At 38.1% G+C, this 16796-nt stretch overlaps 3 protein-coding genes across 4 annotated transcripts; 2 read left to right on the top strand and 1 right to left on the bottom strand.

Annotated features, from left to right (window-relative positions):
• The first annotated feature begins 1081 nt into the window (after positions 1-1081).
• Positions 1082-4715, top strand: LOC149386050 (DEAD-box ATP-dependent RNA helicase 10-like). Of its 2 annotated transcripts, none has more exons than XM_089625791.1 (14): positions 1082-1183; positions 1288-1452; positions 1568-1691; positions 1805-1874; positions 2025-2087; positions 2524-2598; positions 2889-3008; positions 3194-3235; positions 3333-3407; positions 3501-3647; positions 3741-3878; positions 3944-4055; positions 4148-4236; positions 4328-4715. In XM_089625791.1, exons 2-14 carry the CDS (start codon positions 1317-1319, stop codon positions 4445-4447), a joined length of 1311 nt encoding a protein of 436 aa, XP_089481917.1. In that variant the 5' UTR covers positions 1082-1183; positions 1288-1316; the 3' UTR covers positions 4448-4715. The 2 variants fall into 2 exon arrangements, with proteins under 2 accessions (XP_089481917.1, XP_089481918.1); XM_089625792.1 differs by having other exon boundaries at positions 1084-1183; positions 1268-1452.
• A 1118-nt stretch (positions 4716-5833) lies between these two features.
• LOC149386049 (Tetratricopeptide repeat (TPR)-like superfamily protein) lies at positions 5834-10387 on the top strand. The gene is made up of 5 exons (XM_089625685.1): positions 5834-7644; positions 8288-8472; positions 8588-8758; positions 8854-9306; positions 9705-10387. The coding sequence occupies exons 1-5, from the start codon at positions 6147-6149 to the stop codon at positions 10131-10133; spliced, it is 2736 nt and encodes a 911-aa protein (XP_089481811.1). The 5' UTR covers positions 5834-6146; the 3' UTR covers positions 10134-10387.
• A 3611-nt stretch (positions 10388-13998) lies between these two features.
• LOC149386048 (uncharacterized) lies at positions 13999-16460 on the bottom strand. Its single transcript, XM_089626659.1, has 2 exons — positions 15917-16460; positions 13999-14627 (listed from the first exon to the last, which is right to left on the bottom strand). The coding sequence occupies exons 1-2, from the start codon at positions 16374-16376 to the stop codon at positions 14245-14247; spliced, it is 843 nt and encodes a 280-aa protein (XP_089482785.1). The 5' UTR covers positions 16377-16460; the 3' UTR covers positions 13999-14244.
• Between the last annotated feature and the right edge of the window lie 336 nt (positions 16461-16796).

The following is a 16796-nucleotide window of genomic DNA, read 5'->3' as shown; positions in this document are numbered from 1 at the left end:
TAGTCTTTTTACTAGTTTTTTATTATTATTTTTTTTTATTCTGTTGTTTTATATAAGTTCTTGATTTGTGTATTTTGGTTTTAGCTAGTTAGCCGTGTCTTTTTTTTTTTTTTTTTTTTTTTTTTTTTCTCACTATTGTGCGTTTTTCCATCGAAATTCATCTATAACTTCAGGCTCACTTAAGTCGAAGAGGAGATGGTGGGTTGGTCACCAACCTCATGATTTTGAACTCCCGCCGCCGCGAAGGGTCGCTTAATCTGCGGGGGTCGGGATTGAGGAGGTGGTCCTCCAGTGGGAGGATGGAAGGTCTTTGGTTGATTGTTACTCGGGTGAGCGACATCCTTGGTTATGTAGGAGTTTATCTCTGTTTTAGAGAAAGGGAAATACTTCGATAAATTTTAGACAGGTTTGGTCTTGTATGTTTGTCTCGAGTATGGTTGTCTCGTTGGTTCTCATTCGGCACTTTCGACATTTTATTTTGAATGAGATTTTTTTGATGGAAAAAAAGGTTGTTCATAGTCATTTTAGGTTTTTCAATGTGTCATGTGACAACTATATGAATGATATTCTCATATGATTACTTTAGCTGAATTCAAACTTCTTTATGATTCACTATACACGGCCATATCTTCACAAATCATTGTGATGCAGTCATTCATGAACTCACACATCAATACACGACTATATCTTGTTCTAATTTTACTATGTGACAACTAATGCTAATTTACGAGTAATTAAGATTAATGATCGGAAAGCTTAGCTAGTATGAATGTTTATAAAGTGCAAATCAGTTTTTTTGTTTTTTTTCCTTTTTAATTGCATATATTATTTATTATTTTCTAAGATTTTCATCAATCCTAGTATTATTTTAATTATTCAAATTTAATCTCAATTTCTCTAAAATTAATATAGATTATTAAATAATAGAATAAACAGTATTAGGATATAAATTTCCTTTTTTTTGGATAAATTTTAAAATACTAATAGTGCGCTAATCAAAATTCAATATACGAAATATTATATTTGAAAAAAAAAATCGAAATATCCAAATCAATTTTTAAGTTCATATTAAAGCTAAACCCCTAAATCGCCGATGTTGAAAGCTTTGCGCGTAGTCTAGATAAACAAGAAACATTCCCCCCAAAATCAGTTTCTCTCTCTCTCTCTGACCATCATCGCCACGGTAAGCAGAAGTGAAGCTTGATGTTATTTCATTACTTGTACTGTACTTCTGCTTATACATTTGTTGATTCTTTGCGGGTTCAAGGAAATTCGTGTTTTTTTTAGGGTTGTTTGATTAGATAAAGGACTAGACAATGGAGGAGGAAATCGAGGAGGTTAAGACATTCAAGGACTTGGGTGTATGTGAAGAGCTATTGTCAGCTTGCGACAAATTGGGTTGGAAAAATCCCTCGAGAATCCAGACCGAAGCAATTCCTCATGCTCTCCAAGGTCACTTCGGATTCTTGTGCTTCCTTTTATTGATTTTGTTTGTTTCTTTCCGTTTTAAATCACAACAATTGATTGAAGTCAGAGATTGTTGATTGATATGATAATTGTAATATAGGCAAAGACTTGATCGGGCTTGCACAGACGGGTTCGGGTAAAACTGGAGCTTTTGCTCTTCCAATACTTCAAGCCCTTTTAGATGCTAAACAAGCCTTCTTCGCTTGTGTGATGTCTCCGACGAGGTAAAGCTCATGACTTTTGATTGTGCTTGTGATTATGGTTTTGTTTCCACTTCATTTGATTTATTATTTAATTCTCCTTTTTTTATTTTTTATTTTATCTCCGCCTGCTTTAGGGAGCTTGCGATTCAGATTGCGGAACAGTTTGAAGCTTTAGGATCGGAGATTCACGTCAAGTGTGCAGTGGTGAGAGTTGACCAATGGTTTTGTGATTCTTTGATATCAAGTCTGTATTACTATGCAAATATAAATAGTGGCATTGAATGGAAGGTTTTTGTTTACTTTTGTGATATTATGTAATTTTAGTTTAATGCTTTGCTACTTAATCATCTATAGCTTGTTGGAGGAGTGGACATGACAGCACAAGCTATCAGCCTTGCAAAACGGCCACACATAATCGTAAGTGCGATTCAGACTTTGGATGATAGGAAATAAGGTTCAGGGTATAACTGGAATATCAGCTAAAGACCAAAAAAAAAATAAAAAAATAAATCTCACTTATACTAAGCATGAATCAAACATTAGAAAATGACCAAACATGAGTCTTGTATATATTTATTGTTTTGGGACTAGACAATATATCAGTTATAACAGAAATTTTCCTGCTTCCTTCTATTCGAAGTAAGCCAAGTCCTTCGTCGGTAATTCAAATTTTCAAATGCATGACTAATTTGTCTATGATCACAAGGGTAGTTTGCTTCTTTTACTCTAACCAGAAATTAGAAATTGGAGTGTATTGGAAAATTGCAATGTATTGTCTATGTGATGTTAGTTATAATTTTTTATTTTTTAAATTTTTTTTTTTATAGCGTGAGGTTCTAATTTTATATTGCAGGTCGCGACACCTGGACGGTTAATGGATCACTTAACCAACACAAAAGGGTTTTCTCTTCGCACTTTGAAGTATCTGGTACGGTTTCTTATTCTTTATACATAATTTATGCTTCCTCGTAGAACAAGCCGGTAATGCAGGCTTTGGAATTAATTTTTATTTATTGTTTTTTTGTGACAAGGTCGAAAAACACAATGTATAGTTATTTTCACTAAGAATTAGATGGACGTTTTTCGTGTTCGTGAATAGTGATGGATAATTTTTTTTTCCTTGGAGCCGTGTTATTAGTGAATAGCCGATGTATAGATTTTTTTTATTCTTTTTTTCCCTCTCTCTCTCTCATGTGGTTGACATGCAATTCTGAGCAGGTTTTAGATGAAGCTGACAGGTTGCTGAATGATGAGTTTGAGAAAACCCTCGACGAAATTCTTAATGTTGTACCTCGCGATCGGAGAACATATTTATTTTCTGCTACTATGACCAAAAAGGTGATACATTTACAGACAGTTTATCATTGCTGCTATTTTTCTGATGGGCAGAGTTAGATCCTTCTGCAGTAAACTTTCCATACATATATCTTATCACAGTGTGACAACTTCTAGATATAAGGCATGCCTAATGAATTTCCGTGCATATATGTTGGTGAAAACTGACCGTATGTGTGTTAATTCAGGTTAAGAAACTCCAACGAGCTTGCCTAAGGAATCCTGTAAAGGTACCAAAATTATAATCCTCCTCACACAGTGAAATTTGTATTTAACTTATTGACCCAAATGTTATATTTTAATCGTATATTCTATTTAATTTTAAAGATTGAAGCGGCGTCCAAGTATTCAACCGTTGACACGCTAAGACAGGAATATCGATTCGTGCCCGCTAAGCACAAGGTTTCTTCTTAATCCCGGAATTACACTAATATAGGAATTCTCAGTTCCTCGCGATAAAATGATCTCAAATATTATTTCTGTTCTGCCACACAGGATTGCTTTTTACTTCATATTCTGACCACGCGACCCACATCTACATCAATGGTATTCACTCGTACTTGCGACGCGACTCGCTTCTTGTCTATAGTTCTCACAAATCTTGGCTTTAAGGCTGTTCCCATCAGCGGGCATATGAGTCAGGTATGTGAATCGTCCTTTTCAACCTCTTCATAAAATTTCATGTAAGCTCTGTTTGGACAAAAATTTACTCATCATTAATCCCCTTTCTGATAGGCAAAAAGACTAGGAGCTTTAAATTTATTCAAGTCGGGGCAGTATAATATACTTGTGTGCACTGACGTGGCAAGTAGGGGACTTGATATTCCATCGGTCGACATGGTCATTAACTACGACATCCCTACAAACTCCAAGGTCAGTCTTATGGGAATACTTTGATATTATTCTTATAGACTAGCTAACCGAAATGTGGGTCTCAGGATTATATTCATCGCGTTGGAAGAACCGCTCGCGCGGGTCGATCTGGGGTTGCAATCTCTCTCGTGAATCAATACGAAATCGAGTGGTATATACAGATCGAGAAGCTCATTGGTAGGGAATAGTTTTTTTTTTTTTTAATGAAAAGAAAAAAAAATTCAATGTATCGCAAAATGAGTGAGACCGAATATTATTGCATGTGTTAGGCAAAAAATTACCCCAGTATGATGCCGAGGAAGATGAAGTGTTGCTATTGTTGGAGCGTGTAGCGGATGCGAAAAGAATAGCCATTTCGGTAAAATAATGAACTCCTTTTTGTTAATATTATTAAAATGCTGTGATTCCGTTTTTCTAATTTTCAATTGTATTCATATGATCTTTAATAGAAAGTCAAAGAGGGTGACGGCAAGAGGAGGAGGAACAAAGACGAGGGCGACTATGGAACGGAAAATGTGGAGAATTATTTCGGCCAAAAGAAGAAGTTTTCAAAGAAGCAAAAAAGATGATGATGAGATTATTAACTATTATTTTGCAGTGAGCAATATATATTTGAGAAATTCATTGGAAATTTTGTTGCGAGTTTTAGGAAGCACGGCATTGTCAATTGTGTTAAAGTTTTTTTTCCTTGGGAATCGGACAATTATTAGCAAAACTCAAGTTATTATCTTTACCAAAATGTGGAAATAATTTTTTTTTCCCTTTCTAATTCTATTAGTAGTTAAGCTTTATGAAGAGAGAAATTATTTGTTTCTTTTTTACCATTTGAAATTTTGTGATGATATAATCATAAAATTTTATTTCTATGTTTTTAGATACCTTTCAAATTGAATATCTTCATTCGAGTAAAAAAAATGGTCTTCTACAACATAGTCTATTGTGTAGCTGAAAATCGTTGTAATTGCCAAAAATTAGGATGAAATGAAGAATGTATCTTCCTTGCAGGTGGTCAATGTAAAACAAACTTTCATTAAAAAAAAAAGAGAAAAAATTGATGGCATTGCAAACATTGATTTAGATAACGGAAAGAATTTCCATCCAAAAATCTAAGAAAAGCGATGGCATTGTGAAAATTCAATTTAGCTATCCCTCTTTGGCTGATGATCAATGGTAAACGAATTTTCATCCAACAATCGGAGAAAAACAATGGCATTGTGAACATTGGTTTCGCTATTCCTCTTAAGCCGGTGGTCAATGGTAAACGAATTTCCATAAAAAATCGTAGAAAAGCGATGGCATTGTGAACATTGATTTAGATATCCCACTTTGGTTAGTGGTCAATGGTAAACGAATTTCTATCCAAAAATCAGAGAAAATCGATGACATTGGAAACGTTGATTTAAATATCCTTGTCTGGCCAATGGTCAACGGAAAACAAGTTTCCATAATTTTCTTTTTTTTTGGAGAAAAGCGATGAGATTGTGAACATTGGTATAGATATCAATCTTTGGTGGTGGTCAATTATAAACAAATTTCCATCCAAAAATCGGAGAAAATTTATAACATTGTGAATGTTGGGTTATATATTCCTCTTATTTCCCTAAACCTAAAATAAAAATAAGACTTTGGTAAAATAATGAAAATATATCCAATATTTGTTACAAATAGCCAATTTTTTACTTTCTTTTAAAGATATAATCTAAGTTTCATTTTATTTGGTCATTTCACAGTTAATTTAATTGAATATTTCACCGAAATTAATTATTCAATTAAATTAACTGTGAAATTTGAGCTCCTTTTTTTTTTTTTTTTTTTTTTAAGTGACCATTGAACTATTGGTCTAATTAATCACGCATGCATGGCATTGGCAATTAAGTTCAAGGCGGGCTTATTTTGCCAAATAATAAAAGATCGGGGGTGATTCTTTTAAGAATAAATTTATTGGTTAAAATGCCTCCAGTCCAAAAGGTTCAGGGACCCTTTGAGCAAAACAAAAATCCATAAAGCTAAACCCCTAAATCGCCGATGTTGAAAGCCTTATGCGTCGTCGAGATTAACCCCCAAATCAGTTCTAGGGTTTATACACCCAAAATTCGCTCATTCTCTCAAACGCGAGACCATCTCACTCACTCCGTCCCGTGAACCATCAACGCCGCGGTAAGCAGAAGAATCACCCCAAATCTTGTAATTATTCAGTGGTAGTAGCAAGTGAGCGAGTCAATAGTAGCTAGTGATAATCGTGAAGCCGAGAGTTAGATCAGATCGCGGATGGCGATATCGAAGGAGCTATACCCATCCCAGGACGACCTGCCCTACGAGGAGGAGCTCCTCCGCAACCCGTTCAGCCTCCGCCTGTGGTGGCGCTACCTGGTCGCCCGCTCCGCCGCGCCGTTCGCGAAGCGCGCCGTGATCTACGAGCGAGCCCTCAAAGCCCTCCCCGGAAGCTACAAGCTCTGGCACGCCTACCTCCGCGAGCGCCTCGACCAAGTCCGCGGACTCTCTCCGACCGATCGCCGCCACGACTCCCTCAACAACACCTTCGAGCGAGCCCTCGCCACCATGCACAAGATGCCACGTGTCTGGACCATGTACCTGACCCACCTGATTTCCCAGCGGCTCTTGACCCGGGCCCGCCGAGCCTTCGACCGAGCCCTCCGAGCCCTTCCCGTGACCCAGCACGACCGAGTCTGGGGACCCTATCTCGCCCTGGTCTCCCTCCCCGGAGTCCCTTCCGACACGTCTCTGCGAGTCTTCCGGCGATACCTCATGTTCGACCCGACCCACGTTGAGGACTTCATCGAGTTCCTCCTCTCGGCGGGGCTGTTCCAGGAGGCGGCGGAGCGGCTCGCCGGAGTCCTCAACGACGACGGGTTCTCGTCCGTGAAAGGGAAGACGAGGCACCGGCTCTGGCTCGAGCTCTGCGATTTGCTGACGAAGCGCGCCGAAGAGATCTCGGGGCTTGACGTGGACGCGATCATCCGTGGCGGGATCAGGAAGTTCACCGACGAGGTCGGGCGGCTCTGGACTTCCTTGGCCGAGTTCTATATCCGCCGCCGCCTCCACGAGAAGGCCCGGGACGTCTTCGAGGAAGGCATGTCCACCGTCGTCACAGTCCGAGACTTCAGCGTCGTCTTCGACTCCTACGCCCAGTTCGAGGAAAGCATGCTCGCCCTCAAAATGGACTCACTCGACGACGAAGACGATGAAGAACCTGATAAGGATGGAGGAGAAGAAGAGGAGATCGATCTCCGGCGGCTCGATCTCGGGTCTTTGTCGGGGAAAGAGGTGAAGAGGAAGATTTTGGAGGGGTTTTGGCTACACGACGAGGACGATGTTGACCTGAGGCTGGCGAGGCTGGACTTGCTGATGGAACGGAGGCCCGAGCTGGCGAACAGCGTTTTGCTGAGGCAGAACCCGCACAATGTTGAGCAGTGGCACCGTCGTGTGAAGCTCTTCGAGGGAAGTCCGGCGAAGCAGATTCTGACTTACACGGAAGCCGTGAGAACGGTGGACCCCGGGAAGGCTGTTGGGAAGCCACACACGCTGTGGATCGCGTTCGCGAAGCTCTACGAGGCGCACGGTGACGTGGCGAACGCGAGGGTGATCTTCGACAAGGCGGTCCAGGTGGCGTACAAGACCGTCGACAACCTCGCGAGCTTGTGGTGCGAGTGGGCCGAGATGGAGCTCCGCCACAAGAACTTCAAAGGGGCGCTCGACCTCATGAGGCGCGCCACCGCCGAGCCCTCCCTCGAGGTCAAACGCAGAGGTACCGACTAACCACATCTTTGATGACTTACTCAGTGTCCGTATTAGTTTCTAAACCCGGGCCATTGAATTCTGTTAGGAACTAGATATTAGAGGGTGTAAGAATGATAACAGAGAATTGGGGGGTTAAATATATGATCCATTGAAGTTACGAGCATAGGGGGTTAAGTAAGAATGAATGCTCGGACCTCTCGAGTGTCCGATATGGTTTTTTGTTCACTTTTTAATTGCTTTCTTTTCTAAGGGACCATTAGTTCTCCATTTATTCCCCGGAGACGTTCTATTATTGATATAATTGCTTGTCTTCCAATGTCTGAAACTTGAATCTCACGTTGGTTGATAGTTTATGCAAAATAGAAAGCAAGTGGTTGCTTTTCTAGGCAGCCTGATCAAATAAGCTTTTAGATATATGTGGTGGACTTCGAATTGTATAGGACTGAAAGAAAACTGAGAGAATTGTAGTTACATGCAGAGACGAAGAAAAGGGTTTTGGGCGTTGATAGTGTTGGTTGGCTTGTAGTCAGTAATAGGGTGGTTAATATGAGTAGTGAAAACCATTTTGTGCTAAGAAACAATTTTGTATCATGAAGTCCCGTGATTTTGATCATAACTAACAGTCGATGTTTACCTCTATCGTCTCACAGTGGCTGCTGACGGAAACGAGCCTGTTCAGATGAAACTGCACAAATCGCTGAGACTTTGGACGTTTTACGTCGATTTGGAGGAGAGCCTGGGAAATCTGGAGTCTACTCGAGCAGTTTATGAGAGGATATTGGACTTGAGAATCGCCACGCCACAGATCATAATAAATTACGCAATGCTTCTGGAAGTATGTTCCTTCTCTCTCCTCGTTCTCTCTTTTTTGTTCTTTTTATTTTTATTTTTATTTTTAGATATTACTTTGTTATAGATGTAAGTATAAATTTATCATTATACTGTTTCAGGAACATAAATACTTTGAAGATTCATTCAAGGTGTACGAAAGAGGTGTCAAGATTTTCAAGTACCCGCACGTCAAGGACATATGGGTGACTTACCTGACAAAGTTCGTCAAGAGATTCGGAGATAAGAATCTCGAACGGGCACGAGAGCTGTTCGAACACGCTGTTGATACGGTATGTCATAGGAAATCTGTGTATATACATCTTGGTTTAACCACTTTTAATATTCCGACACTAACCCCAGCGTTTCCACTGGATATATTTATCAGGCCCCAGCAGATTCTGTGAAGCCACTGTATCTTCAGTACGCGAAGCTGGAAGAGGAATTCGGGATGGCAAAGCGGGCCATGGCGGTTTACGACCAAGCGACGAAAGCGGTCCCGGGCAACGAGAAGCTGGGAATGTACGAGATCTACATCGCCAAGGCGGCCGAGAGATTCGGAGTCCCGAGGACGAGGGAGATATACGAGCAAGCCATAGAGTCCGGTCTCCCTGACAAGGACGCAAAGGTCATGTGTATCAGGTACGCCGAGCTCGAGAAGAGCTTGGGTGAGATTGACCGGGCCCGCGGGCTGTACATATTCGCCTCCCAGTTCTCCGACCCGCGCTCCGACGAGGATTTCTGGACCAAGTGGCACGCCTTCGAAGTCCAGCATGGGAACGAAGACACGTTCAGAGAGATGCTCCGCATCAAGAGAAGTGTCTCCGCGAGCTATAGTCAGGTAAAAACTAAATCAAAATCAAATATCACCAAAAAAACCTTCAGTTTTGATCGAATGACGCAGTATGATCCTTTGTTTTACACCATATCAGGGGGAAAAGAAAAGAAAAAAAAATCTTTAGTTCTTTACTTAATGACGCTAGAAAATCCTCGACTAATTTAGGCTATTTTTAAAATATATGTGTACAGAGAGTTGAATACATATATTTTTTAAATCATAAATAGTAAAACTGAGGGTTTTGTGTCAGTAATCAAGAGCGAGGGTTTATTTTATTATTTATGATGTAATGTAAAGAGGGTTATATTATTGCTTCAATTGGTCAAAACTTAAGGGTTTTAAAGATATTCTCTTTATTGTTATTATTATTGCGTATTGATCATCGTGTTGTGTTTACGCAGACGCACTTTATTCTGCCGGAATATAAGATGCAGAAAGACCAGACGGTGAATCTGGAGGAGGCAAAGGAGAAGCTGAAAGAAGCGGGCGTGACTGAGGACGAAATGGCCGCCCTCGAGAGGCAGTTGGTTCCGGCGGCCACCGATAACGGAACCCGGAAAGTCGGGTTTGTGAGCGCCGGAGTCGAGTCTCAGTCCGGCGATGGGACCAAAGCCTCCGCAAACAGAGACGACATCGAGCTTCCTGAGGAGAGCGACTCCGATGAAGACAAGGATGCCGATGACAAGGTCGAGATCAAACAGAAAGACGTACCCGATGCCGTTTTCGGAGGGTTGGCTTCGAAGAGAAAGGAAAGTGAAGATGACAAGGCCGACGAAAGCCGTCTTGGTGCGTTGGAGAGGATTAAACGGCAAAGGCTTGGACAGTCGTAGTTCCGAGGAGAAACTAATATATGCAAATCTTGTGCCAGCTTTTTTAGATTGACCGTGTACAATGTATTTTTGATCTTTTAAGAAGAAAACGACAATTGATTAATTATTTGTATGAACAGAAGAAGAAAAAAATCAGCCTTTTAGTTTTTCTAACTTCTGTACCTTTTTTTTTTTTTTTTTTTTGACCAAGCAATTAACGGAAATTGAAGAACAAATGTGTTGAAGAAAGTTTTCAATTTTACATGTTTATAGTCTCTTTGATGTTAATGTTTTAAATCGTTAAACATGTCTTTCTTTCCCTAATTTGAGGGGTAAAGATGACCCGAAAGAGGAGGAGGAAGTGAACTCCTTGTTGCCGATCCGGAGGAGGTCTTGAGAGTCAAGCTTCACCCAAGATTGGTTGAAAGTCTACATGAAAAGATACGAAACGACATTTTTGCAAACATTTAACAAACACTTGTCAAACTGAGAATTCTAGGAGGAATCTCTTCTTGGAAAAGTAGCTAAAAGACTATGCCTCCCATTCTTCTCACTTCTTATTCGAATATCTATCCCTCCCATTCTCTCAATTTTCCTCGAGAAACATCTTTGCCTTTGTTTGTAACTGTGCCTTGGTGCAATTTGAATTTAGGCTTGTCGTAACTTGTGCTACGTTTGTGAAAAACATTCAAAATTTCTAAATGTGCAAGTGATACCATAAGAAAGTGATTCTCATGCGCTGTTCAAGCTCAACAACAACAACGACAACGTCTTCAATCTTGAAAAAAAAATTCAAGAGCTCAAACATCCACATCCACGATGAAATTACTAAGCGTATAAGAAGATGATTGCTCAACTAATAGCTTAAATAAAATATTGAACAACTAGCTACGTATGGAAGAAAATAATGCAAACAATCAACAAAGAAAAAAAAACAGTACATGACACAAAGAATTGTAACTCAGTTAAGTGACAAATCAGTTCATCTAGAGGGAGATGTAAGCACGATGGTGGAAAGTAAGTCATCTTAATAATCAGAGGTACAATGACTCATGTTTGCAATCTCACTCTCAAACTATTGTCTCCTCACATTCTCTTATGCACTACAATTGTTAATATCATTGTTTTTATTACTTTTTATAATTTAAAAAAATTAATTAAACGAGTAAACGGGTAACGAGTATGGCACTTTTCTTCCCGTTTACCCAATGGATATATCCGTTATTCGGCCCGTTTTAAAAATTAGGTAAACGAGTTCGAGTAACAAGTCCATTATTTAATTAGTTGAGTTCGGGTAGCTGAATAAGTGGACCACTCGTATCCAGATCCGCTATTCCTAGAACCAGTGTTTTAAATGCCGCCGAAAAATGGCGAAATTCGGCGACGGTGCTGCTTCCGGATCAAAAGTGGCCGGCGAAGTCTATGTTTGTCGTTTTTCCACATTATGTCGTTCGAATGCCGACGAAACGACACGCCGTTCAAACAAAAAACGACCGCCACTTTTCGTTTATTCAAATGAACAAAATTAATTAAACTTTGTGGAGTTTCGACGAAAGTCGAGCGAAACGAAAGTCTCTCGCGAGTTTCAGAGTTCAAAGTCCAGTGAAGGAGGCCGCTCAGACGACGACAACAATCTTCAAAAATCAGTGTATCTCCTTTGTTTTGACAGGGCGAAGTGCAATATCAGCAAAAACTTGACAACAATCAGCGAAATCCTTCCCAATTTCAGGTACGTTTTTTAAAACTTTAAACCCATAATTTTTTTTTTTGAGTAATTCGATTTCTTTTAATATAATCTCGTTCATTAAAGTTGTTTGTATTGTGACGATCTATATATTTTTTCAAATTTTTCAACCATTTGTATATGTTTTTTTTAAGTAAATTTATGTCTTTACATATACAATTATACATATATTAATGTTTGAATAATAGTCGTTGGAATTGATATGATTGAAATTGAAATTATTTGGAATGATGTCGATCGAAATGAAATTGTTGGAAATGAATTTAAATGAAATGAAATTGATAGAAATTTTGAAATCAATATGTAGGTATATGAAAATATGAGCGATGAAGGAGTTCATAATCATTGTACATCGGCTGCAACAAATCCGAACCATTTCACATGCAATCATTGTAGACATGTAACGAGGGGCGAAAGAATATGCGGATGAGGTTTCACTTAATTGGAAACGATCCGAAGAAAAAATGTCAAGAAATGTCCGAGTTATCCTACAAAAGTATGAGATGATATGAAAGCATTAGCGACGGCGACTATTAAAAAAAAAAACAAGTCAGTTCTAGATGAAATAGTTGACGAGCACTTGAGAAGATGCTTCGGTCCTACTCATGAAGAGTTTGACACTGATCTTCAATTTGAACAAGATACTTTGCAAGCTCTGAAGAGAAGCCAACGAGAGTCATAGTCATATGCATGTAGATCTGGCTGTGGTGGGGGTTCATGGAGTGTACCAACACCGCCTCATTTTCGATAAGAAAGTGCGCGACATAGATCTACTTCTAAGATGACGAAAGATTAGGAAGAGCCGTAAGCAGCTACATCATTCACGAAAGCATTCCAGTAAATAAAGTGAAGTCGCAGGTATTCCGCTTCCTACTTCGTACGAGATTTACAATACGTACTTTAAAGACGATGTCGCGTCTGTGAAGAAGTACATCAATAAGGAAAGAGAAACATGAAGCAGTACAGATGCACAATAATGTCGGACAGTTGGACAGGCCCATCGCGATTGAGAATAATAAATGTTATGGTATATTCGGTTGATAAGAGCGTGTTTTTGAAGTCTGTTGATATATTAGACAAGATAAAGAATCATTTATACATATATATTTATGGTGGTTTGCAATATTTAGACTTCTATTTTATCTATATGTGTATGGAACATCTATATTTATGGTGGTTTGCAATATTTAGACTTCATATTTCCGTCTTTGATACATTTTGTGGTGTGACTATGTTTGATATGTATGATTTTTAGTGTTTTATTTTTGGACTATATTTACATATATCTATGTATTATTTTATTTCACAACATTATTTTCGTTCGATTTTTCATTGGCATGTCGGTTTTGCATCGAAAACGGTATTTGAAAATGGCAAACCGACTACTTTTTTTTTACAATTTTTCCGTTCGATTTTTCATCGAAGTGTCGATTTTCCGTAAATCAGGAGATTCGAAACGGCATCGAAAACGACGATCGGAACTTTGCCTAAAACTTTACAAAGGAAAATAGTATGATTTGTTCAATTCGTGTATCTTTTTAGTTTGATTCTGATTGTTTATTATGATTGGCTGGTCTTTCTAATATGAAAGAAATTTGTTAGAGAAGAAAAGTAGGAGTAACAAGTTCTACAAAGAACATTCACGATCCAAATACCCAAAAAAAGAGGATATTTTAGTAAATTTATGTTCACTTAAATAATTAGCAGTGGAATGACTATATGTCTAACAATCTATAAGGGTTGATACTTGTTAGAAAAAAAAAAGGTTGATACTTGATTTAAAAAACAATCTAAAGGGTTGATACTTGATAAACATTTTATACCAGTAAAACATTTAAGTTGTACTTTCTTAATCATGTAAAAGTACATTGGAAATTTTATTTATTTGCTAAATAATTTTTGCTAATATAAAACTAATTTCTTTATTAAATTAATATCCATTGGTTAGTTATAAATAACTAGCAAACTAACCAACTAAACTAGTTAAATTTTTAATTAATCAACGTTTTGTAAGTTTAAATAACTAACGTTTTGTTAGTTTTAAGTAAATAATCAACGATTTAATAGAATATTTCAGTCAATTTACGCGTTGATCATGATAATTTATAAAAAAAATTACTAAAAATTGACTAATGACGAAAATTGTAAATAAAGTTATATAACTAATGAATAAAAAAAGAAGCTCTTCAATCTGATTAACCCAAAGAAAAAGCTCGGGTCAACCTCTAACTGAGTCATAGTTAACGAACTAACCCAAATCACACCTTTTGGAATAACAAATGTTAATTAAACCAATATACCAAGTAAAAAAAAACCCAATATATAATCGTATATAAGTGTATGTACATGTATATTAATATTATATTTATATTATCCATCTTGAGATGACTAGCTGGCTCCACGGTTGATCATCTCCATATACTGATTCAGAGACTCTTGCCTCTGCAGCCTCATCTCCTCGTTGAACTTCTTTATGAACGCTTCAACTCGCTTGTTCAACTCGTCCTGACTCAGTGACGGCTCTTTCCGCAAATTGGGGGTGACAGCTGGCTCATGATCATTGGCTCTGTCCTTGAACGTCTCAGATTTCTCCACCGCATGCGGTCCCACCGCCTCGCGGTCGACGATCTGACGGTGCTTACTTTCCCACGTGTCACACTTCTTCATTTGCCTGGCTAACGGCGTTTGACGCCCCTCCGTTATCATCTTCCACGTGTTCTCAAAGCTCTCGTGCCGTTTGGGCTTTGACGCCTTCAACGCCATTAGTCCATCTGCGAAACAAATAAAGTAAGGGATTAATTAATTAATTGTTAATGGTAAATAGTTAGTGAATTGAAGTAAATATCCCATTATAAAAAAGAACTCGCAAATTAGTCACGTAAACTTACGTATCTCTAACTCTATGAAACCCAAGTGTTAAGGTTGACTTTTGTAGATTTTATTTCTCGGTCTATATCTTTTTCCTTTATATATATATATATATTGATATACATCTTATGTGTATGTGCATATATGTATATACAAACGCAAGTTTGAACTCTATTTTGTTTGGCTATATTTTTTTTAACGGAAATTAAATAACAGCTGATACGTGGATCTCCTGATTTAGCGATTGTTATTATTAACAAATGACTGTGTGAGTGATCTTTAGCATTTCCTTTCTATTAATTAATTAATCAAAACGACGAAAAAATCTTAGCACATATACGTGGCAAAAGTTTATATTTACTTAATTTTGAATAATAAGATGAAAATAAGTTTATATAAAATGATATTCATAATATTTTTGAGCTTTTTTGGCAAATGGAATCTAGGATCACAATATTATATTTTCATTTGAACTCCAGAATTTTTTAGACTCACTTTAACTGAATTTTTTTTTTAATATAAATGCAGAAACTTATTAAATTATTACGTAAGTAATGTAAGTAATATGTAATTTTAAATTCATTACCTTAACCACTACATATTTCAATTCTTGAGAATTTGCTTTAAAATTTTCTAATCATTAAAATATAACTAAGGTAAAAACTCAGGGTACTAACTAAAGATATATAGGGCGATAGCGAATAATATGAAATTCATGTGATTAAGCTTTTTTTTAAAAAAATTTATATTAGTTTTTCCAGCTGGTTGAATATATATTGACGATGAAAAATAATACCGAGCTGCACATAACTGTACTCTAAAAATTAATTTCTTTTAGAGGTTCATCATCCTGCTTGGAGAAAATGGATCGATATATATCCCAATAAGATAGTATTCTTTTTTAAAGTACAGTTTATTCCGTTATAGACATTTCTTTTTAACGTTTCGACAATAAGAATGACCAGGTTTTACATGCAAATATATGCAACCTATAATTTTTTTTTTCATACCAAATAATAAAGGCTCTTTTAATCTACCGACCAGTTCGAAAAGTAATTCACTGTCGCCGAAAAGCGTGATTGTGTGATTGTACGATATAGCCATGACAAAGTGTTCGGTTATGAGAATTTTCAGATATTAAAAAAAAAAAACAACGAATAAGTGTTGTATTTATAAATTATATAATAATTACCTTGAGTCGAGGTAATTTGTTTCGCCAGTTTCCGGCGAGGCTTCTCTGCTGACAGCTCTACACTATTATAATCGAGATCATGATTATGATCATCCTCAGGAAGCATCTCCACCGTTGGATCTTTTTGATCAGCCAGTTCGATCACCTCTTTGACCACAACAATCTCTTGACCGTATTGATGATAGTAATTACTATCCTCCGGCGGTACCACCACTACCACTGCGCTCGTCGCAGCAGATAATTTCTCGTTGCTGTTGAAATGGAATCTCGACGACGCAACGATGGAGATAATGATTCCGTTGATAACCACGTAAACGTACGGCGGTTTCAGCCACGCGCCAAGCGAGCTCAACGCGCCGACCGAGCTGCACGCTCGCGGAACGAGCTCAGCCGCCGCCAAGGCCGTCAGAGCGGCGGCGATCGAAACCGCCGTGAATTTCGCGGTCGAAATCCACGACATTTTTCTTGATTTTGTTGTTTCGAAGTGATTGGGATTGTTTGATTTTGAGTTTTGAAGTGTTTTTGTTGTTGTATTGTATTTGTATATGATGAAAGTGAATTACGGTTAAAAGACCGTTTTATTTATAGGCACTGAGCGTTAATCGCTTAGAGTGTGTACGCGGTTTTGCGATTAAATATAAGCCGTCAGATTTCGAGGAGCGTGAGTGGACGGTTGAGATGTGTGTGGCGTGGACGCTTAGTTTCTGGCTGGGATGGCCTTTTTGGCGTCTAGCTACCAACATATACATATATACCATTGTTTTTTTTATCACACACTATGGGGTGGCCTACATATCCTTAAATTGATTTTTTTTTAATTGGCGTATTGAAAAATAGATAGCTTTATTTACATGTAACTAACATATATGGACATAATGAA

This window comes from Urtica dioica, chromosome 9 (genome assembly GCF_054948205.1).
Source record: "Urtica dioica subsp. dioica isolate 48M chromosome 9, U.dioica_male_clone48M_v1_H2, whole genome shotgun sequence".
In the NCBI taxonomy this organism is placed as follows: domain Eukaryota; kingdom Viridiplantae; phylum Streptophyta; class Magnoliopsida; order Rosales; family Urticaceae; genus Urtica; species Urtica dioica.
The sequence above is the reverse complement of the archived record's forward strand: the minus strand, read 5'-3'. Positions and strand labels throughout refer to the sequence as shown.